We start from the raw sequence: 24,936 nt of genomic DNA, 5'->3' as shown, positions 1-24,936 counted from the left end.
GCACATGATTCATACTGCCATCGCTACAGCTGCATTGCAGCAACTCTTTGAGCAGGTAGAGAGAAAGCATCAATGGAATAGTGAGCAAGAAGCTGGGAAGTGCTAGGAGTGTCACACGGCCTTTCCTGCCACACACACACACACACACACAAGCTAGGCTTCTGACCTCAGGTGTGGTCACTGGAGGATCCTGCAAGTGTGTGTGTGTCACACGCACACACATAATTTGACTGTGGTTTCTCAGGATGCAGTGTGGTGTGGTGTCAAACTGAGACCCAGATTTAAATTTCTACTCAGCTAAGTGGGACCTTGGACCAGTCACTTTCTCTCAGCCACACAAGGTTGTTGTGAAGACGATAAAAAAAGGAGTGGGAGAACTATGTAAGCCTCCCTGAACTTCTTGCAAGAAAGGTGTATAAATGTACCGTAATAAATGTTGCACTGTGGTTTTACATTTTTCCTAATCTGCCTGAAAACAGGTATGGAATCAAGGCGAGACCTCCATACTCTACACATATGTGGTAGGAGTGCAAGATGTTAAAAGACTTCTGGGACACCACCTATAACAAACTGAAAAAAACGTTTAAACTCCCATTCATTAAAAAAAAAAACGAAACTTTTCCTGCTCGGTATCATGTCTACAGAAATTAAGAAATTATACAGACCCTCACTTATGTATGCCACAGCGGCAATAATTTTGATAGCCAAAAATTGGAAAAGCAATAAGATCCCCACTAAATCTGACTGGTTAGCCAAAATGATCAAATACCAACATCTCACAGAACTTACTGGGAGAATAAGAGGAAATTCGGTTCAAAACTTTAACAACGAATGGTCAATCTTTAAAGAGTAACTCAAAAACTATATGGATGACGTGAATCTCCTGGCAGAAATAGAGTAAATCTTGAAAATATAGGAAATATGTGGTATAATCTGGTTGATAAAAATAAAAGAAAGATAGTAATACAATCATGAAATGCGTACAGAGTTAAGTTTGAAAACAAAGCACAAAAAGAAGAATTGGAAGTCAAGTATAGGTGGGTTAAGTAGGTATGTAAGGTATGTATTATATGTAATGTATGTAATGTATTGTATTTCTTTAGTTTTTTCGGTTAATTAAATTATAATAAAGATTTTATTTTTTAAAAAAAAGGCGAGAGAGACCTCCATACTGCACACACACTAATTTTTATGTTCTGATGTATCTATCACCCTTAAAGGGAGATATTGCATATTTCCTTGACTGCTTGCATACATGTGAGGGGGGTGTGTGTGAAGCTGGGGTTCACGCTTGAAATGCAGAATCATATGCTGCAAGTGCATACAATATTTCATCAAAAATATTCTGTCACCAAGGCAAGAACAACTAGCATTCGAACCTGAAATTGGAGAATTGCATCCTTAATATGTGCAATCAGATTTCATTATCCTATCTCAGCGTCAGATTGAATTATCGCATTACCTCGTATTGATTTTATAGTGTGCTTTGGTGTTTCTATCTGCATTTGCTTTATTGCAATTTTAACTCTTTTGTAAGATGCCTCCAGAACCTCTTGGAGATAGGGAGCAATAAAGCAAATGAACAAACAGAATGCAAAACAAGCAAGTTAAACCAAAGTCTTGCAGTGCTTAGCCGATAATACTAACAATAGCAGTAATAGAATAGCAGCATCTGCTTCTTATGCCTGCTAGGTTTCCGTTCCTTTAAATCGGACATGGCAGGGCCTCAGGTCTGGAGGTGGAGCAGATGTGGCCCTTGAGGGCTCACTATCTGGCCCTGGGGACTCTGCCACATACCCTCCTGAGCCATACCCCTCACCAGACCTTTCTTAATAATAATAAATAATAATAATAATAATAAATTTTTATTTATACCCCGCCCTCCCCAGTCAACAACCGGGCTCAGGGCGGCTGACACCAACAGAATTACAATAAAACATAAAAACAATGAATTAAAATACAGTATTAAAATTTAAAGTGCAGCCTCATTTCAAGTAGTCCTTTCACTCTCCTTGCGTGTTTTTGCCTGACTGGAATGTGCCCTTGTGCACAAAGGTAACATTTGCATTTGCATTTGTGGCTCTCCCCACTTTTGCCATTGGCCCCATTCATGACTCGTATGTCACACACACACACCCAGAAGGAGTATGCAGCCCTTGAGCTGAGATGGGTTCGCTGCCCCTTCTTTGAACCTTTGTTCCTTAGTGGGCAGACCCTCAGCCATTTCAGACCAACCAAATCTCTCTGATTGGCTGAGTGGGAGCCTGATTCTTCCCCTTCCTGCTGTGAACCATCCTGATTCCCCTCTGGGGTTGATAGGTGGTTGTGTATTTAAAAAATAAACAAGTGGAATAAACTCGTTTCAAGGCATTTTTTAGCAAATGAAATCATGGCAGGCTGGCGCTAACTAACGAAATGCACTCTTTATCCACCCAAACTCGCTAGAAAACTCCGTCCTTGAGACTTGGAGGGCAGCAAATTCTCATGCGTAGCAGCTTAGATTTGGTAAATAATAAGAGGTGAAAGATGTATAAGTGAGACAAATGACTCTGAGGCTTTTTTAAAGCGAAAAAAAACTTGTGCGAGTGAGGTGCCAAGTCCTATTGAGCTTACAAATATATTTTAAACAATAGCTCCCAGAGAAGTCATTTTTAATGAGAAAGCCAGTTTAAGCATATGTTTGTTTTTGCAAGCTGTTTAAAATACAGTATGGATTTTATTCGTAGCAGTGAACAAACCGCAGATATCTCTCCTCCCACCCCCTGGTAGCAGCACACTGTCTTCCTGTCAGGAACCTGCTGGGACACACATTTGCAGAACACGAATTCCTTATTATGTTATCGAATGCTTTATGGATCTTAACACTCAGAAAGGGGGGGGAATACTGCAACAACTGCAGAAGATAAGAAGAGCGCTGCTGAATCTTCCCACAGCCAGAACTGGCCATCTCAAAAAGCAAATTTTGCAGAGCGAGGGCCACATTCCATTCTGGACAACTTTCTAGGGGCCACTTGCAAATGATAGGCAGGGCAAGAGGCAAAAGTGGGCAGAGCAATATTTTGTGCAGTAAGCTCAAAACGCAACATAGTGGAGGGAGGAAACCTCAGAAAGCCCATGTGCTGTGGCCTTGCAGCCTAAAGGGCTGAGCTGTGACTCAGGAAACTCCTGGCGCAAATGTCGCCTGAGTCATGTTGGCCTTAGACAAACTGTTGTTATATATCACAGTTCCCACTCGGCAATACACAGATGACAAAACTGGCTCGCCTTGTAAGGTTGCTGAAGGGGTGGCAAGATAATGCACACAATGAATTGGATAGCTATAAATACAAATGCACGGCACTGTTATGAAATAAATGATGCTAGCAGATAAGTAACAGTAACACTATGAGTAAGGGCTCGTCCCCGGGGAAACCCACTCTTTATCATTGAATCAGAACAAACAGCAAACCTTGGTAAACCTGATTGCCATCTGATTCAGCAGTAAATGGCAAGTTTTCCCAGGGAAAAGCAAAACCAATTGGACCTAGAAATCCCAGACCTTTGCCTGGAACTTGTAGGCCCAAATGAAGTGTGGATGAGACCCGACTGTGTTTCCGCTAAGAGCAGGAACAACCATTCAGACCAACCACCTTTTTTGCTCTCGGCTTGGCTATTTTTTTTATATTGGCTCTACAATGGCAGGATTGATTGGACTCCTCAAAATCTACATAGACAGCTCTTAAATAGCTTCAGGTTCTCAAGGCAAGCTGCTGATGCGAAATAGATGAGAGGTTTGATTACTACTCAAGGAGGAAGAATTCTTAAATGAGGGTTTTTATTACTGCAACCTTTTTAACAAGCAGGCAGTTGAGCTGAGGACAAAGAAGTAATTACCATGTTTGTAATAACTGGGTATGGAGGATGGGTAGGCAATCCCAAGACAAGAGGCGAGAGAAGGGTGCATTTAATGTGCTGCAATGGGTCTGCTTTTCCTGAGCGCTGACCTAAACAGCAGACAACCACAGAAATTAGGAAAAACACTGGGTGATGGACCTGTTATCTGTGACCATTAGCCACAGTGGCCACAGTGTTTCTCCAAAAATAAGACACCGTCTTATATTTATTTTTCCTCCAAAAAAACACGGTGGCTTATTTTCAGGGGATGTCTTATTTTTTTTATTAAGTATGGTACAGTTTAACCTACAAGGTTAAACTGCCTATCACTATGGCTTATTTTTTGGAGTATGGCTTATTTTCGGGGTATGGCTTATTTTGGGGGTATGGCTTATTTTCGGAGAAACACAGGCATATGGAACCTCTAGGTTCAAAAGCAGATATCAGATCAGTGGTTGGGCAGGACAGAAACTGGGCAAGGACCCGAGGGGTTTAGAAAGGCCACTCACCAGCAGCCAATAGGCTTTTTAAAAATGTGTGTTGAGACTGAAATCACCCTTCATGTGTTTTTCTGCCTGCCGGCTATGTGGCAGGCAGCTGCCATAGGGACTTTTGGAAAATGCAGGAGAGGGGAGGAAGAAACGTGGGAATTGTCTCTTTGCTGCTGCATTTGTTTTGCTGCCTGCCGGAATGTGCAGCAGGCAGCTATTTGAGAGAGGGCTCAGTTGAATATGATGATGAGAGGAGGATATGGTAACCCTCTCTTGTATCTGCTGCAAGCCATACAGCAGGCATTGTTCCAGAGGTGTTGTGGGGGGTGGGCAGCCCAGTGGCATCATATCACCTCATTTTTCCTCTCCCCCCCCCCAGTTGTTGTCTAACAGGGGCAAGCCCAGTGCTAAGGTATCATGATCATTATCATCACATTTTTCCTGATTATTTGGGGGAGGGGATGAGGGGGGAGGGAGCCCAGTGCAGAGGTGTCATAATTATAATAACCTTTTCCTGGATTGTTCCCAAGTGGTTGAGGGGGGGTGCAGAGCTTTGCAGAGGCATTATCATCATTATTATCATCACAGTGTTTTTTCCTGATAGTTCCCAATGGGATTATTTTATTTTATTTTATTTTTAGGAGGGGGTGCATTTCAGATAAAATGTGATTATCATGACCTTTTCCTCCTGCCTGGCCCACAGCAGGGATTATTTCCAAGTTGTTTGGCGAAGCGCAGATAGAACAGTGCAAAGGCAGAAACACTATTCATACACCCCTAATTTTGATATGGTCACATTTATTTAGGTCAACATTTATTTATGTCAACAAATAGGAGGGTCCCCAAAGGACTGCTCACAGGCCCTCACAAACCGTAAGTCTGCCACTGGTTTAACTATGAGCTGTGTGAAGAAATACTTTATTTATACTTCTGCATCAACCGAAGTCTAGTGGCCAAATCAAGGGAAGTCATAGTGCCACTCTATTCTGCCTTGGTCAGACCACACCTGGAATATTGTTACCAATTCTGGGGACCACAATTTAAGAAGGATGTTGACAAGCTAGAATGTGTGCAGAGGAGGGCAACCAGGATGATTAAAGGTATTGAAACCAAGCCTTACAATGAGTGGTTGAAGGAGCTAAGTATGTTTAGCCTGGAAAAGAGGAGACTAAGCTATGATAGCCATCTTCAAATATATCGAGGGCTGTCACATGGAAGATGGAGCAAGTTTGTTTTCTCCTGATCTGGAGGATAGGACTCGAACCAATGCCTTCAAATTACAAGAAAGGAGATTCCAACTAAACATCAGGAAAAGCTACTGACAGTGAGAGCTGTTTGACTGCGGAACCGTCTCCCTCAAGAGGTTGTGGACTCTCCCTCCTTGGAGGTTTTTAAGCAGAGTCTGCATGGCCATTTGCCATGAATGTTTTAGCTGAGATTCCTGCACTGCAGGGGATTGCAGTAGGATTAGGGCTGCCATACGTCCAAAATTCCCTGGACATAGATTGGAGTCGGCCCTCGGAAGCAGCGTCTGGGCGAAAATCGCTGAAATGTCTGGCAACCCATATCGGAAATGTAAAAAAGAAGAAGTTTGGTCAAAAATGGAAGAAAAAGCTCAACAACTTTGCCCCACCCCAAAAAAAGAATTAAAGGTCAACAACTTTGTACAACCCTAGGCTAGATGACCCTTGGGGTCCCTTCCAACTCTACGATTCCATGATTCTATGATTTTATCTATCTTGAATCTTCCAACATTCAGCTTCACTGGATGACCCTAGTATTATGAGAGAAAGGAAGGAAGGAAGGAAGGAAGGAAGGAAGGAAGGAAGGAAGGAAGGAAGGAATCATAGAATTGGAAGAGACCACAAGGGCCATCCAGTCCAACCCCCTGCCGAGCAGGAAACATCATCAAAGCATTCTTGACATATGCCTATCAAGCCTCTGCTTAAAGACCTCCAAAGAAGGAGACTCCACCACACTCCTTGGTAGCAAATTCCACTGCCGAACAGCTCTTACTGTCAGGAAGTTCTTCCTAATGTTTAGGTGGAATCTTCTTTCTTGTAGTTTGAATCCATTGCTCCGTGTCCACTTCTCTGGAGCAGCAGAAAACAACCTTTCTCCCTCCTCTATATGGCATCCTTTTATATATTTAAACATGGCTATCATATCACCCCTTAACCTTCTCTTCTCCAGGCTAAACATACCCAGCTCCCTAAGCCATTCCTCATAAGGCATCGTTTCTCATAAGCCCTCTTCTGGACACGTTCCAGCTTGTCAGTATCCTTCTTGAACTGTGGTGCCCAGAACTGGACACAGTACTCCAGGTGAGGTCTGACCAGAGCAGAATACAGTGGTACTATTACTTCCCTTGATCTAGATGCTATACTCCTATTGATGCAGCCCAGAATTGCATTTAGCTGCTGCATCAGGCTTTTTTAGCTGCTGCATCACACTGCTGACTCATGTCAAGTCCTAGATCCTTTTCACATGTACTGCTCTCAAGCCAGGTGTCTCCCATCCTGTATTTGTGCCTTTCATTTTTATTTTTATTTTGCCCAAGTGTAGTACTTTACATTTCTCCTTGTTAAAATTCATCTTGTTTGCTTTGGCCCAGTTGTCTAATCTGTTAAGGTAATTTTGAAGTGTGATTCTGTCCTCTGGGGTATTAACCACCCCTCCCAATTTGGTGTCATCTGCAAACTTGCTCAGGATGCCCTCAAGCCCATCATCCAGGTCATTGATAAAGATGTTGGAAGGAAGGAACCCTATCCACTTTTCCCACACCATGCATAATTTTATATAGCTCTATCATGCCCCTCCACTTACTTTTTTCCTAAGCTAAAAAGCCCCAGATGTTGTAATCTTCCCTTGAGTGATTGTTCATACATTTCTCAGCAATGCAGGGATCACTGCTAAGCCAGTTTAGCTCACCGGCGTAGGTAATATGCCCTTAGCCAAGCAAAATGGTTAGCAATCCCCGCCACAGATTCCCCTTCAACGGGGTACAAAAAAACCCTTCCATAAGCAACTCCTGTAAACAAGCCCTGCTAGAGAATTAATAGTCTATTCATGTTGTGATACAAGCACCAGCCAGGCCTGCAGTTTGCAGCCTCATACTGAAGACTGACAGCATTGAGTTCCTTTCTTTCACCTCAATTTTCTCCCTGAATAAAAGGGCGAGAACATTACTGACTGAAAATGCGGAGCTTCAGAGCCTGGGCTAATGAAAGTAGAGGTTAAAAGTGGAACCAAATGGAGCCTTTTATTAAAAGTGTGCACACCTGAATAGGAGCCCAGTTACGCTGGGGAAAAAGTTATTGCTTCTAGTGCCAAACAAGATTGTTTTCTATTTTTCTTACTTTCTAACCAGAAAAGATGAGAAGCCTTGTTTCCAAAAAGGTAAAACATTAATTTGTAAGGAAAGCTGTGCCCTCTCTCACTCTGAGGGAAGTTTGGTTTTCTGAGGAATTACAGTTTCTGCTAGAACAACATCCAACAACCTGTGGAATTTTTTACTGGTACCAAAGAAAGGAGATTATGAATGTGGTTGCCTTACATTACAAAACCATTACCATAGAATTGTGTGTCAGTCAGACATATTTAAAAATCTCTGAGGGGAATAGGGTGGCCGGGTACCATACTTTACAGAGGACACCCCTCTATTTGAAGAGCTGCCCAGTTTATACCATGGCATCCCCCAAAGAATGCTGGGAACTGTAGTTTGTCAAGAGTGTTGTGTGTTCTTAGGTGGCCCCCTATTTCCCATGCAGGACTACAGTTCCCAGAGTTCCCTGGGAAGAGGGATTAATTGTTAAACCACGCTGGAAACTGTAGCTCTGTGAGAGAAATAGAATGGAAATTAGACTGAAAACTGTAAGAATGTTTCCACCCAAGAGTAACTGCGGGTTAGGAAGGGGATTGTGTAGAAGGGGAAAGCAAATAATATATATATAAATAAACCCTCATGAAAGAGGGAACAAATAGAAAAGAAGTAAAACAAACACATCCCTTGCCTTTGAGAATTATTATTAGTAGTAGTAGTATTAAAGATTGCTGATGCAATTACCTCAGAGAAGGTTCTAGAAGCTGATGCTTTTTCGACAGCCTGAGGAGAACTGAATGTGAAGGGGCTTGCATGACAAAGAGTCAAAGCACACCAGGAAAGGACTGGGGCTCTAGCAATGGCGGTTGGTGCCCCTTGGCAGAAGACAGTGAGCCCCAAAAGTAGTTGGAGCCAGAGCCAATGACAGCCAACTAATTCTAGTTTTATCTTCCTCCTCAGTTTAACAAGGGCAACATTGGGACTAATGGAAGCAGAAGCTGCCACAGGCAGAGGGCACACTGAGGTTGGCGAGGCAGTGCTCCATTAGCCCTAATGGGCCATTCCACTCAGCTCTAGAAGGTTCCAGAAGGCACCCACAAGGAAAGAGCCCAAGGGCAGGCTCCACGAATATATACAAAAAGTACACGGGGCAGATCCACACCACACATTTAAAGCACAACCAAAGCACATTTGAAGCACATGACTTCCCCCAAGGAATTCTAGCAACTGTGGTTTATGAAGGGTGCTGGGAACTTTAGTTTTTTGGGGGGCAACTACAGTTCCCAGGATTCTTTGGGGGAAATCATGAGCTTCAGGTGTGCCTTGGGTGTGTTGTATGCTGTGTGTTGTATGGTGTGCATTTGCTCACAGGCCCACTTCACTGTACACTTTTCGGTGCCTGCTAAGAACATCCTAGTTTAGACAAGCCTACCCAGATGCTTGGAAGGTTGAGGTAACCTTCATCTGTTTTAGTATTTTGACTTTTGTATGTTTCAGAGTACAGTTGTGCATTTTTCCTGATATTGTTTTGTAAATGGGTCTGTGGGGTTGGTTTGTTTTTACAGTCAAGCAGCGCACTGTATACATTTTATGAAATAGCAAAAATAAATAATAAAAAGAGGTGTCACTGTCAGGCGCAGGCTGTTCCTAAACCTCTGCTATCTAGGAGGGCTCTCCTCAAATGATGCACATTGTAGCAGCCTGGGGCCGGCTACTGTCGAAGTGTGCACACCGAGGGAGCAACCATATCATTCATGCCTTTGCAGCCTCGATGCTAAGTGACTCCCATGTGACTGACTTCGTTGTTTGCTTGGCAGTGCAGATGGTGCGGAATGCAACAACCTAGCTCTTACACACAGGAGGCTGCCAGGAATACATGACCTTTAGCTGCAGATCTGCAGTGGCTCCCTAGGCGTTCGCTGTGAGGATTATGTCTCATGTGAAGTGCTCTGAGGACACCGGAGAAGCCCATATAAATGCTTAATATTTAACTGGCCTTAACTATCAGGCCAGCTGAGCCTCCTCAGCAGCACTCCTGTCAGCGTATCTACATCCTTGCCAACCCAACCCTCCTCGCCTCTCTCCCAGGAAGTAACAGCAACCCGCCTGCTGGGATGCTAACAAAGCAGCTCTACCCCACCCACCCAGTGAGCTGCTTTGGGTGTGCAGCAATCTTCTCCCTGGCAATAGCAGCTTACTAGTGCAGGGCAAAGCCACCCCTGGGGCACCACCATCACCGCCGCTTACTAGTGCAGGGCTGGAGTTGGGCAGGAAGGTGGTAAGGTATAAGGAGCAATGATTCTTCAACATCAACTTCGTTGGACTGGTCATATTGCATGGATGCCTGATGATCATCTTCCAAAGCAACTACTCTATTCCGAACTTAAAAATGGAAAGCGTAATGCTGGTGGTCAACAAAAGAGGTTCAATGACTGTCTCAAGGCAAATTTTTAAAAATGTAGTACAGGCATCCCCAAACTTCGGCCCTCCAGATGTTTTGGACTACAATTCCCATCTTCCCCGACCACTGGTTCTGTTAGCTAGGGATCATGGGAGTTGTAGGCCAAAACATCTGGAGGGCCGCAGTTTGGGGATGCCTGGTGTAGTATAAACACCAACAATTGGGAAACACTTGCCTGCGAGCACTCCAATTGGAGAACAGCCTTTACCAAAGGGCTTTGAAAATAGATTCAGGTAGGTAGCTGTGTTGGTCTGACGCAGTCAAAATAAAAAATTAAAAAATAGTCCAGTAGCACCTTAGAGACCAACTAAGTTTGTTCTGGGTATACTGTAAGCCAGGCATCCCCAAACTTCAACCCTCCAGATGTTTTGGACTACAATTCCCATCTTCCCTGACCACTGGTCCTGTTAGCTAGGGATCATGGGAGTTGTAGGCTAAAACATCTGGAGGGCCGCAGTTTGGGGATGCCTGCTGTAAGCTTTCATGTGCATGCACACGAAAGCTTATACCTAGAACAAATTTAGATGGGCTTTGAGGACACTCGAACTCAGGATGCAAGGGAGAAACGTGCTAAGAGGAAGGCCCACTTGGCAAATCCACACCGTGATCAACTCCCGCCCAGAAAACAATGTCCCCACTGTGGAAAGATGTGTGGATCCAGAATTGGCCTCCACGGGCACTTACGGACTCATTGTTAAAACCATGTTTATGGAAGATAATCAATCGCCAAAGAAGAAGAAGGTAAAGAGCAGGTGTCACTAGTAAATCATATGGAGTTAGAGAACTCTTTCTGAGAAGGAACCAGATTAGCTCAAGGGTTCCAGGCCTAATGGGCACAGCAACTCCTCTTGGTAGGTCTTGCCCCTATGAAACAGCTGTAGAGGCTGAAGATCTTCCCACAGCTGCCTAAATCTCTTCCTCCCTGTGTCCCTCCCAAGCAATCTGAGACTAGCTGAGCGCCTGTCTGTGCTCCTCCCACTTCATACCTCTTCTGATCCTGGGAGACCAGGAAGGAGCGGAGCTTGTCGCAGCAAGAGTGGGAGACACCCATGACTCTTCTCTACCTCTTGGCCTGCTTCCACTACTGATTCTGGACTTCTTTCTATCACAGACTCTCCCCGCTCACTAAGACCTGTTACCCCTTCAGCTTCAGACACCGCTTCCTCCCAGTCTTCTTCTCCTCCCTGTGACCACTCATTGTTGTCCCACCACCACTCCCTGGCCTCTGAGCCTTCTTTCCTTGGGAGCTCCCCACCTGGTGCCTCCCACCATTCCTCTGTGTCCAGCCATGACATGAGGTTGGGACTGTGCACTTGCAGCAGCAGGATGCTCTGCCGGCGCATCCATACAGGTCCAAACATTACTGCTGCCCACAACTGTATCACTGACATGTGTTTCCAAGTCCCGGACCACAATTCTTTTCTGCTTATTGATGCTGTGTGTGATCAAGCCATTAATTAAAGCACTGTACCTCTCGGGTTTGGGGCTGACTCTCGTCGTCTGTTGCCATAGACTGTGTCGTCTTCTCCCATTTCTCAGCAACTTGGTTTGCTTCTTCTATTTTCTCCTGGCAACTTTTCTGGGAGTTTAGGAGTGTCACTTCGTAAAACTCCTGAATGTCTGTTGGTGAACGAGAAATAATATAATCTTTTTATTAAAATACCTGGCGGCATTTGATATGCCATACAGAGAGGTTACGGTATGGGTTGTTTACCGAAAACCCACAAACAAATCTGCACCTGTTGTATTTGGGAAATCATTTCTGGCTCCTTTTCAGCAGAGAGGTGCTGACACATAATTAACTGTTCTAGGATGCTGAGACTTTTAAAAGAACCATTTCCCTTTTAAAATATTGTATTAATCATGAATATTACATGAATATATGAATAATGCAAAGCTAATCACTACTGAATGATACTGAGAGTAAACATTTTTGCTGGAAGAGACTCCTTGCAAGTATATTACAAAACAGGACAATATTTCCTTCTGCTTCCCCCGCCCCCCGTTTTCTAACCACTGCCAATTTTGGATGCATGCAGTCCTAAGGGAATTAGAAGTTGTATTTTTTTACATAATCAGCCCTGGTGGTTGCTCAGCTAGGGCAAACGAGGCACCGCCCTACTGACCTCAGTCTGCCTTCCTACCCACAGCCGGTCCAGGGGGTAGCCCTGTCTCTCAGCCCTCAGCCTCCTCCTTAGTCTCTGTGTTGCCCTTGTAGAAGGATCAAGTCAAAACTAGAGTTATCGGCTCTTCGTCCACCTACTGATGGCTTGCCTGCCTTGCACCCTGCCAATCAAGCCTTGCATTTCCATATCGTTCGTTCCAGTAATCAACAAAACAAGTCGATCTCTCAACAAAGCAATCTACCTTCTCTCCTTTGCGTGTGAGTTCAGTTAGTTTATCTGTTAATAACCTTTCCCAATCAGATGGTAGAATAGCAAAAAATGTAAAAACACAATTAAGGTAAAAAAAAAGAGTGAATCACAGAGCTTACACTTTTCTAATTTAATAAACCTTTCATTAGATCCTTTGTATTAAAAAAAAGGAATGACTTCAAATATTAAGGGTATCAAATATTTGCACAGGCGATGGGCAAACAGTCTAACTCATTTGAACTGATTTGTAAGATGTCTTTCTTTAAACGTTACACATGCAACACCCCTTTATTGTCTGACTGTATTATGTATATAGATATTGGGGGGGGAGGACAACCCCAGAGGGTAATAAATTAATTTGTGAAATTTTATCACCAAGCAGTGGTAGGTTGAAGTAGACCATCTCAGGTGATTGATAACCTCTGATTTATGAGGAAGGCTATAGCTCAGAGGTAGAGCATCTGCTTGGCGCACAGAAGTTTCCATGTTCAATCCCTGGTCTCTTAATAACTATAACTCCCAGAATAATTGAGGAGGGAAGCCATGACTGTTTAACGTGGTATCATACTGTTTTAAATGTATGGTGTGAATGTGGCCTTTAAATGATGCCTAGATTTCCTACATATCTGAATGCCCTCAAGCAAACAGAGGTAACAAATGAAGTAGCAGCTGAACCAAAGGCAATGTGCAAAACTAGGATCCATTTTATTTCTCTCAGATGCAAATCAGATGCAAGATCGACACTTATACCTTCACCTGCCCAAGCAGTTGGAACAGCCTGGGATGGGAATTTGTGCCAGGATAAAAACAAAAAACTAAACCCCCAGCTCTCTGGCCAGATGGGCATCAAGAAATTATGTGCTGTGTAGAAGAGGCACAGGACCCAACATACAAGTGGATTATTAATAATCCTGGATGGCAGCCAAGGTTAATTAGCTTTGCATATTAGCTTTGTCTTCAGGATAGTATTCAAAATAGACTTAATTAGAGGATCTTAAGAAAACAAACCTTGATACTCCAAAGACGGAGGAGCAATCAAAGCTATCCTTCCCCATCCCCACCATCAAAAAACCCTCTATATTCTGCAGTTCTGCTACTTTTATAGAAGCTTTAGCTTCACTAGTGTTAGAGCTGGAGCACTGATTAATGCGCTTAGGTAATTAATTTGCTTTGAATTGGAGAATTAGTCAGTCAACCGACTTCTGCCTGCTGCGACAAAACCTGGTCTGGCGTGCTGAGTCTTATCAAGAATTTGGTCGTGAAATATCGGATAAGGCAAGCAAGCGCTGGCTGGTGCTGATCGGCAGTGTAGTCCGAAACATCTGGACTACAGTGGTACCTCGGGTTGCAAACACTTCAGGTTACAAACGCTTCAGGTTACAAACTCCGCTAACCCAGAAATCGTAGCTCAGGTTAAGAACTCTGCTTCAGGATGAGAATAGAAATCGTGCTCCGGCGGTGCAGCGGCAGCAGGAGGCCCAATTAGCTAAAGTGGTGCTTCAGGTTAAGAACAGACCTCCGGAACGAATTAAGTTCTTAACCAGAGGTACTACTGTACATGTAAAGTGGGGAAAGGGATTGAATTCTATTGCTTCCCTGTTTAGGGAAGTTTTTAATGATGTTTTGATGTACTTTTAATCTTTGTTGGAAGCCGCCCAGAGTGGCTGGGGAAACCCGGCCAGATGGGCGGGGTATAAATAAATTATTCTTATTATATTATTATATTGCTTTTACTGGCTTGATTTCACCATTTTAGGAGGAAGCTTGATATATCCAGCCCTGTGCCTGATCACTCCCACATCCAACATATTTGATTTTTCAAAAATCTATATATATAAAAATGTAAAAATCGTGAAACTGCGTTTTCCACTTTTCTCCGTAACCGCTTGACCGATCGTCCTGAAATTTTGACACAACGATCCAGGCCACCACCACCCCGAGCGTTGTTGGGGACAAAAATCCCTCAAATCACACACCTGGGCAGGTATAGACCTGGTTTTCCACCAAGTCAAACAGCGCCCTCAAGTGGTGTAATACCCTCCTCCACCCCCTCCCTTCCTGTGAAATCTAAGCCACACCCAGAAACCAAATGACATCATCAACCAAGCAACTGAAACCACCAAGGCGGCCATTATCAGACCCAGACTAGGCCGCTTTCCAGACTAGGCCAAGTGGAGGTAGGGGCCTGTCAGGGGGGGGGTGTCCGAATAGAGGGCAGGGATACATAATGGGTCAGAACAGGGTGGGGGGAGACACAGGGATGAAACCTGCCCTCTCCACAGTATTTCGCCTCGACTCAGGGGGACTCTGAGGCGCAGGGGGATCTGAAGGGGGGCTATTACCATCCATTTCACAGACTAACGCACAGCAACGTGTGCAGGGCCAGCTAGTAAAAAATAAAAATCTATAGCCTGCTTTTTCTCCAAAAAAAAAACCCTCAGCATACAAAGTTCACCACAACACCCCTGTAAACTGGGTTAGGTCGTGGCCCCAGGGACAGCTTTTGACTTCCTCCGCCACTGCCCGCACTCCTTTCCTGGCATCAGAGGCACGAACGCAGGGCTGACTCTAGGTATAGTCCTGGTGGCGTGGGGTGCCAGGGGGCCGGGCTGGAAGGCGGGGCGCTGCGCGGCAAAGCCGTGCGGAAGCCATGCTGCGCACTGCGAGGGCGGGGGCACCAGAGCGATCTCCGCGCCTCAGCGCCAGGGCACCCGACCTGCTCGAGACTGCCCTGCACCAGCGCTCACCACGAGGAGCACCAGGAAGGGCTGTACTGGGGGCGCCAGCATTGGGGCATCTGCCTTGTGCCTGCCAAGTGCCATGTTGGCTGGCTAGGCTCCCCCTGGGTGGGTGGGCAAGCAGCACAGCGCACCCTTTCTTGGATCTGACATGAGCTTGCTCCAGAGAGGTTGGCGGTGAGGGCTGGGGTGCCGCAGCCAGCTCCCTGGTGCACATGCATCCCCCTGGACGCTGTTTGCTCACGCAATGCCACTATCAGTGAGTTCCTGCTGAATTATGGCTGTGCTAAAAATCATGGCTGCAAACGTTCCACCGAGAAAAAATGGGCCCCCATTTGACAGCAAGCCATCAGTAACTGCTCCACACGTGAAGGCTTCCAAGCACAGACGTATCTTACCGTTGTCCCTTCCAGCCCACATTGCTCTGGCTTAGTTAGAAGAACATCATCTGGAGCTGTCAAGAGCATTGCCGAAGCCGAGATGCATCGTGTCAATCGCTTCCCCTCCCCGATCCACGAAAGCTTGTCAAAGAAAGGAGGTTTTCTTTGGCGTGATTTCTTGCTGAAGGATCCCAGGCTGGGGCCACTAGCAACGGCCTCATCTAGGCTATGAACAGCAGGTGTTCTCAAGCATAGTTTTCATTATATATAGGATATTCTCTCCCCAGCACTCCCCCCTCCTCATCCTCCTAAAATAAACTGAGCTCCATTTTTCGTCTTTATCACATTTTCTGCAATCATATAGGACATGGTGAGGAGATAGAGACTTTGTGCTGGCCATCAGGCAATGGCATTTTCCACCTGCTTTGACCAACCCTCCATCCGTAGGATCCTTTCCCAGGCCATGCTTTTGAGAACAGCAGAAGCAGCTGGGAAGAGAGAAAAGGAGTTCAGGGATTATTATTTTTAAAAAATAATAATTTTATAATTTGTGTGTCCTTGTTTCTCCATTTTACATGGTTTTATATGTTTTGTGGTATTTTATGCATTGTGATTTGCCATTATTTTTATTGATTATAGTTTAGTTATTCCTTATTGGAATTGTAAAGTGTAAACTGTTTAATTATTATTTGCTGATATTTAATTTTACTGTTTACTATTATATTCTAATGGATTATTTAATATTGCTTTATTTGATATAAGTTGTTCATTTTAATATAATGTCTATATTGAGACTTTCTTGTCAGATTGTTCTTTGATCTTTGCTGCCTATTTTGTTGTTTCTTCAGCTTATTACCTGTCTTGTGTATAGTAATATAGAAAGGCGGTACACAGATTAAAAGCAAAATGAAACACGCACCATACACGGCAACTTCCCCTATTTGCCAGGGACATAAGAACAACCTTGCTGGATCTGACCCAGTGGCCCAACCATATGCATGACCTGAGAGCAATAACACTGTTTCCACATCTGCTCTCCAGCAACTGGTATTCTGAAGCATACAGCATATGGAGGTTATAGTACATAGCCCTCATGAACGCAAGAGACCTCCTGGATCAGACCAAAGGTCCATCTAGCCCAGAACTCTGTTTTAACAGTGGTCAACCAGATGCCCATAGGAAGCCCACAAGCAGAACCTCAGCACAACAGTACTCTTCCCTCTTGCAATATTATTCAGAGATCTACTGCTTCCCAAAAATGGAGTGTTACAAAAGTTGGGTGCCACCCCACCCTCTCTGCCGAGGTGCAGCAAGATTCCAAGGGGTTCCAGGCACTCACCCAGGGTTTGTGGTCCTTTGGAGAATCGAGACACGACAGAGGCTTCCGTGGCTTTAAGAAACATGGTCCATTCCCCTATTTACACCTTCAAGTCTGCATGGAGGGAGCCCAGATCGTACAGCATGGTTATTTCAAAAGGGGCTTGGACCCCACACCAGTGCAGCTTTGGAGTCCAGGGCATCTCTCCCAGCCAGCTGGCCCAAGTCTTTCTTCTTCCTTCTTCTTCCCAGCAAACCTTGGCTCAACACCCTCTCTTCCTTTCACCTCACACCCAGTTCCCCTGGCAAACTTCCAAGCCCCCCACTCTCTGTTCACATCTCAGGGGCAAGGGGAGAGGGTAGTTCTCTTGTATTGCCAATGGACCCCTGTATTGTTCCTTCGTGGCCCTAGCTTGGCCAGGTTCTTTTGCATAGACTAGCCCAGGAATTCCTCTGCAGGGTGACTTACCCTCAGCTCAGCTCAGCCAGCTGTTGCTCATCTGGCTGAGCCACAGCTGAGATGGGATGAGGAAGTTACACCTGTGGGGCTTGGGAGTTAACACCAGCTGAGCCAAAGATCCACTGCGTCTTAAGCTGCTCATCCCAGTCATAGGATTGCCCCCTTAGAAACCTAATATGGAGGCAAGATCTGTTGCAGTGTTCATGTGTGAGCCCTCCCATCTTATGTTCATCCTGTGTATATATAACCATAAATCACAAAGACACCACAATCTCCAGTGACCTCCTTTCCAAACCCAAATTATGTGCTGGCGCCCCTGAAGTCTCTCATTGCACAGAGATTGGGGTGCACATAAAAAACCACATTGTGTGAATCAAAGGCACCTAAAGAAAATGGAGAATCCATTGAGGTGTTTTTTTTAAAAAAAAACAACAACAATGGTCCCATCTCCCTTTGTCTGTAGGAGTGCCTTATTTATTTAGATCTCTGTAGAAATCTCATCATTTTAGTTAGTGAATGGAATCGCAACAGCCTGCAGAAACAAAAGTGTTAGATTCTACACACTAGGAAAACAATTTCGGCACCGAAGCAGAATGTGTAGCTGATTATTATTTTTATCTTGAAAAATAAAATAAGAAAAACCGCCACCAAACAATTTCCTACAGTCCACGCGAGATTGCACAAACATTCTAATGAGAGACGGGGAAGATAAAGAGATTGTTAATACCTTTGTAGCAGCAAAGAAGAGATAAATGGGAGGTAGTCAGACGAGGAGAGCACTGATGATTAAAGGGATGGGCAAACCAACTTCGGAGGAAAGATGAAAAGCACAGAATAATAAAGCTTTGCCCTTCCGCACTGTCTCTCATTCCACAATCTCAGTGCACACAATATTAAGGGGAAAGTCGGATCCTGTCCCATTATTAGCAGCTTTACAAGCAGGGACCACCAGGCGATCAAACCAGGTTCAATAACAATAGCAAAGGCCATGCTTTTTATCTTCTACTCTGGGCACACAGCAGTGTTCATAAGTTTCAGTTAGTCCCAGGATGCAATTGTCTGGTTTTTAAAGAACTAACTTTTAGGTTTATAAAACTATGTGTGATGTGGAGAAAGAGCTGGGCTTACACATTCTCTGGAACGCCATTGGTGGAATGCCATTGGGATAAGTTTGTTATGTGAGCCAGATACTATTTTGTACTACTGAACTACAACCCCCATCATGCATGACCATTGGACATGCTGAATGAGGTTGATGGGATCTAGCATGGGCTACAGGGCCTAAGTACACCCCAGATAAATAGATAGATAGATCACATTTAAAGCACATGGCTTCCCCGTAATGAATTGTAGTTTACCCCTCACAGAACTACAACTCCCAGCACCCAAAACAAACTACAGTTCCTAGATTCTTTTGGGAAAGTCACATGCTTTAAATGCGTGTTTAGTGCACGGTGTGTACTTATCCAGGTTCTCGATCCCTTGCTTACAGGAGTGGGAGCCTGAAATCAACAGGTTTACAACTTGAAACAGCCAAAAGGAAAATGCAGGGTGTGCATTTTCAGATTAGATCTGAGTGGTGATGAGATTCCTGACACTATGAAGGGCCTCTATTGCAGATGCCTGGACCTCTGATGCTACGACTTGTGTGCACCATTGAGAGAATGCTAATAGATTAACGAATGCTCACAGCATCCCTGGATGCAGAAGAAGAAATTGCCTCTTGTCCCCACATGACAAAAGGTGAAGACTGATCATTTCTAAGGACCGTGCTTGGAGAAATTCCATTCTATACTCCCCCCACTTGCAGGCCGTAACTTATAGGACAGGTGTTTTGCTGTTTCATCAGACTGTTGTCTCTCCAAACAGAGGATCAGAAAGATTTTTTGGGTGCAAAATAAAGACATAAAAGGAGCAGGGACTAATTGAAACCATGGGCTATATCCAGCTAAGTTATCCTCAGCGTTGATCTACTGAAATTTATGAACCTAAGTTAGTCTTGCCGATAAACTTAAAGGTCCAGTTCTGGGCACCACAATTTAAGAATGTTGGAATGTGTGCAGTGGAGGGCAACCAAGATGATCAAGGGTCTGGAAACCAAGCCTTATGGGGAACAGCTGAAAGAGCTGGGTATGTTTAGCCTGGGAAAGAGGAGACTGAGAGGAGGTATGATGATAGCCATCTTCAAATATTTAAAGGGCTGTCATATGGAAGATGAAACAAGTTTTCTCTTTCTGCAGAGGGTAGGACCCAAACCAATGGATTCAAGTTACAAGAAAGGAGATTCCGACTAAACATCAGGAAGAACTCTCTGACAGTAAAAGCTGCTTGACAGCGGAACAGTCTCCCACAACAGGTTGTGGACTCCCCTTCAACTCTTGTGATTGAACAAGTTAATAACCATGTGGCTAAAGAAGTGGTATCAACGCTGGTAACAAAATCCCAGGCTGCACTCGAAGTGTTGGGGGGGGGGAGTTTATTCAGAGCAAAATCTGATCATTGTATTTACCGTTTTTATTGCTATTATTCCAGAAGCTTAATCAACCATAAACTCAATTTTCCATAACACATTGAAGAATAGAAGCAATGGAGCATGAAATGGAAGTTGCATCACCCCTAAATCATGTGTAAACAGCTGCAAAGCTCCAGCCACTGTTACACGTGCTGCACACAGAATGGTGCATGATGTGTGTGTCTATAGCACACATACATATACTTTCTTATCCTTTCTTCACGGAAAAAAGTGTCTAATTTCAACCTAAAGAACTTCCCATACGCATCTGGTTGGCCACTGTGAGAACATGATCTAGACAAGAGGGGGCCACTGGCCTGATCCAGCAGGCTGTCCTTGTGCTGTTTGTCCAAAGAACTTGTGGCAGTACACAACTTCCCTATGATGTAGGTTAGGCTGAAGGACAGCGATTGGCCGAAAGTTACCCAATCAGGTTTTGAGGATGAGCAAAGATTTGAAACCAAGTCTCTCCACTGTAGTCCCCATAATAGACAGGGGGGAAAGCTAAACAATCAATCAATTCTTTATTGCATTAGCATTTAGCCATAGTATACAGCCCAACAATGCAAAGCAAAGCAAAACAGCTAAACAAAGCAAGCTAAACATATTTGGAAGCTTTGTAGCCTCCACTTCTGACACCCTGTAATAAGTGTAATGGGTTCAATATACAAAGACAATAGTCAACACCGAGGTTTGATTAAGCAGCAGTTACAACAAACTCTCATTTTAAGCTGGCCACCTTCTCGGCCAGGCAGGCTCCACCCCCCATGCCTTTCTCAAAGTATCATCTTCAAACTCTCATCCCAACCCAAAGTCTCTTGCAAGGAAATGTCTCCAAATTACAGTGGAACCTTGGAAGCCGAACGGAATCTGTTCCGGAAGTCCGTTCGACTTCCAAAATGTTCAGAAATCAAGGTGTGACTTCCGATTGGCTGTAGGAAGCTCCTGCAGCCAATCGGAAGCCATGGAAGCCGAAACTGACGTTCGGGTTCCAAAGAATGTTCGCAGGCTGGAACACTCACTTCCGGGTTTGCGGCATTCGGGAGCCAAAATGTTCAACTCGCAAGGGATTCGGGATCCAAGGTACGACTGTACTACAGTCACCACACTCCCAACTCAATGGATGTAAAGAAGGGAACTGGGGTTTCCTCCATGCAGTTCTTATAGCTAAAACTAGGTGAAATAATAACAAGCAGGCAGAAACTTCACAGGTGAAGGTTTTCCCAAACAATAAGGAGAAGCTGAATCTGTTGAATTGCTGGCTGATAAGCACTAAATTTCAAAAAAGAAATATTTTTACTAACAACAACAACATCATACACACCAGGTTGCTTCCAGAAATAGAACGTCAACAAGTGTTAGTGGTAATAGATGCTAACCAAAACTGTCTGCTAACTCAATAAAAAAAAAATTTAAACCCAGAAATTTCACTGTCATGGGACACACAGAGACCCCAATTGGATCCCTGCCGCAGCTCCACATTCTGACAGAAATATAGGTTTAATATTATTTTGAATAATAAAATCTGCCCTTTCCCTGGTTAAAAAGCCAGCCCTAAGATTAATATGAGTTTGCCAGCCTGTCAGCAGCCAGAGATGAAGATAAATCACGTCAAGAAATTTAAAACCATTTCATTACTTAAAATTAAAAGGAAAGATTTGAAATGCAACCTTGGATGCACAAGGAAAATTACTGTGCATCCATCATCCCTAATAAATTATTGAGATGCTGTTTGTTTGTTTGATGGCTGGCAGTCACCGGAATAGGGATGAGGAAGAGCATCCCGAAAACTCAATTTCCTACTAATTAAATGTTTTCATAATGAAGATGTGCTAGCGTACCTGCATCTCTGACACCTCCTAAAGGGTCTGTTTGCTCTGCCTGACGATAGCTATCAGAATACTCCTCTGATGAATGGGAAACAATCAAACGCAAAACACAACTGCAGGGGTTGCAGTCAATATGGTCAGGAGCACAAAATCGCCAGCTCTGTAAAGATAGCAATCGTTGGTTTAAGCCAGGGGGGCACTGGCACAAAAGGTCTCAGCAAATATCCTCTCAGAAATCTACATGCACATGGAAGTGTGCTTCCTGCTCGGTTCCTGTTTGCACTGGCTCAGCCTCTCCTACATTGAACATACTCGTTTAAACATGCCCACATTTCACTGGATATCAGGGCTGGACGCCTTCCCTCCCAACCACTCTGAACATAGGAGAGGACTGTCCCTGGAAAATAAGTACACTTGGGACTCAGCTAGATTTGTAAAGGAAAAGTGATTCACATGTGTTGTATATGCGCTATAACGCCGAAGAATTGATGCTTTTGAATTATGGTGCTGGGGGAGACTCTTGAGAGTCCCATGGACTGCAAGAAGATCAAACCTATCCATTCTGAAGGAAATCAGCCCTGAGTTGGAAGGACAGATCGTGAAGCTGAGGCTCCAATACTTTGGCCACCTCATGAGAGAGAAGACTCCCTGGAAAAGACCCTGATGTTGGGAAAGATTGAGGGCACAAGGAGAAGGGGACAACAGAGGACGAGGCGGTTGTACAGTGTTCTCAAAGCCACCAACATGAGTCTGATCAAACTGTGGGAGGCAGTGCAAGACAGGAGTGCCTGGCATGCTCTGGTCCATGGGGTCATGAAGAGTCAGACAATACCAAATGACTAAACAACAACAACAACCAAACACTCTGCTTCCATAAGGTACCGGTCAGTCTACATCCAGACCTGATGACCGATCAGCATGCCAGGCAACTTGCCAATGTTTTGCCAACAGTTAATTTTTTAATAAAGCCAGTTCTCCTTTTCTGAACCCCTGAGGATGTTTTGATTGGTTCACACATTAACTTGAGTGACGGGGCAAAGATATGTCTATTAATGGCGTGTCTATCATATGAGTGGACACTTGGCAAAATTTGTGGGAGGGAGCTTTGTTTTAGCTCTTTTTTAAAAAAGTGAGAAGCCCATTCTTTTCAACTTCCTTCCCCAAATGTAAGAGCTTTAGGGGCAGAACACAACATTACACTAAACGACAAGTGAGAAATCTTGCCTTGTCAGTCTAGTGGTTGTGGGGGGAGAGAGAGAAATACAGTCTTGATGCCCTGAAGGAAAGCCTCCGAGACCTTCACACACCTTACCCGTGAACAATGTATTTTTAGCACAACGTCCACAAGGCAGAGAGCAGTACTCAGTGAAGTTTGTGGTTTTTTTCCCCTCGGCAAGATTCCAGCTGTCAATTTAAAATTCTGAGTGACTGGTGGTTTTCTGCCGGTCTTGCCGAGTTAGAACCAGGGGTGAGGAATCAAGAGAAATTGATAGGAAATGTATAAAAAATTGATAGAACGGAGCTTTCCACTCACATGTAATGAAGTTATGGAATTGTTAATGAGGCTTGGGGTGTTTGCTGGCCTAGAAATATATAAGGTGTGAGTGAATATGCGAAGACTCTTCCCTTGGGACAGACAATGAGATTGGATGACTTGTTGACCCTTGATTCTAGTGGGACGCGGGTGGCGCTGTGGTCTAAACCACTGAACCTCTTGTGCTTGCCAAGCTGAAGGCTGGCGGTTCAAATCCACGCGATGGGGTGAGCTCCCGTTGCTCGGTCCCATCTCCTGCCCACCTAGCAGTTCAAAAGCATGCCAGCGCAAGTAGATAAATAGGTACCACTGCGGTGGGAAAGTAAACGGCATTTCCGTGCACTCTGGTTCATAGCTGCCAAGTTATCCCTTTTTTTAAGGGATTTTTCCTTATGCTGAATAGGCTTCCTCGTGAGAAAAGGGAAAACTTGGCAGCTATGCTCTGGTTTCTGTCACGGTGTTCCATTGCACCAGAAGCGGTTTAGTCATGCTGGCCACATGACCCGGAAAGCTGTCTGCGGACAAACACCGGCTCCCTCAGCCTGAAAGCGAGATGAGTACCGCAATCCCATAGTCACCTTTGATAAGACTTAACTGTCCAAGGGTCCTTTAACTTAACTTTTTACCTTCTAGTGAGCTACAGCCCGAATGTATGACTCCTATCAGCAAGACTGTTGTTGTTGTCGTTTAGTCATGTCCGACTCTTCATGACCCCATGGACCATAGCACGCCAGGCACTCCTGTCTTGCACTGCCTCCCGCAGTTTGATCAGACTCATGTTTGGTGGCTTTGAGAACACTGTCCAACCATCTCATCCTCTGTTGTCCCCTTCTCCTAGTGCCCTCAATCTTTCCCAACATCAGGGTCTTTTCCAGGGAGGCTTCTCTTCTCATGAGGTGGCCAAAGTATTGGAGCCTCAGCTTCAGGATCTGTCCTTCCAACTCAGGGCTGATTTCCTTCAGAATGGATAGGTTTGATCTTCTTGCAGTCCATGGGACTCTCAAGAGTCTCCTCCAGTACCATATTTCAAAAGCATCAATTCTTCGGTGATCAGCCTTCTTTATGGTCCTTCTTTATCGTCCAGCTCTCACTTCCATACATCACTACTGGGAAAACCATAGCTTTAACTATACGGACCTTTGTCTGCTTTTTAAGATGCTGTCTAGGTTTGTCATTGCTTTTCTCCCAAGAAGCAGGCGTCTTTTAATTTCGTGACTGCTGTCACCATCTGCAGTGGTCAAGGAGTCCAAGAAAGTAAAATCTCTCACTGCCTCCATTTCTTCCCCTTCTATTTGCCAGGAGGTGATGGGACCAGTGGCCATGATCTTGGTTCTTTTGATGTTGAGCTTCAGACCATATTTTGCACTCTCCTCTTTCACCCTCATTAAAAGGTTCTTTAATTCCTCCTCACTTTCTGCCATCAAGGTTGTGTCATCTGCATATCTGAGGTTGTTGATATTTCTTCCGGCAATCTTAATTCTGGTTTGGGATTCATCTAGTCCAGCCTTTCACATGATAAATTCTGCATATAAGTTAAATAAGCAGCAAGACTGTAGGCACACACAACTCTGCATAGTTCTCCATATGTGCAGAGATCACATAGGGAAAAAATTAAGTATGTGCAACATGAGGTTATGAAAGGAG

At 44.5% G+C, this 24,936-nt stretch overlaps 1 protein-coding gene across 4 annotated transcripts in view; it reads right to left on the bottom strand.

Annotated features, from left to right (window-relative positions):
• The window catches only part of DLG2 (discs large MAGUK scaffold protein 2), an 835,907-nt gene that overhangs the window by 727,904 nt on the left and 83,067 nt on the right, over positions 1–24,936 (bottom strand). For all 4 annotated transcript variants that reach the window (XM_088668833.1, XM_088668834.1, XM_088668835.1 and 1 more), the window contains exon 4: positions 11,619–11,767. In XM_088668833.1, coding sequence (XP_088524959.1) covers positions 11,619–11,767 — 149 coding nt within the window. The remainder of the gene's footprint in view (positions 1–11,618; positions 11,768–24,936) is intronic.

This window comes from Zootoca vivipara, chromosome 4, assembly GCF_965207765.1.
Source record: "Zootoca vivipara chromosome 4, rZooViv2.hap1.1, whole genome shotgun sequence".
NCBI classification, from domain to species: domain Eukaryota; kingdom Metazoa; phylum Chordata; class Lepidosauria; order Squamata; family Lacertidae; genus Zootoca; species Zootoca vivipara.
The sequence above is the reverse complement of the archived record's forward strand: the minus strand, read 5'-3'. Positions and strand labels throughout refer to the sequence as shown.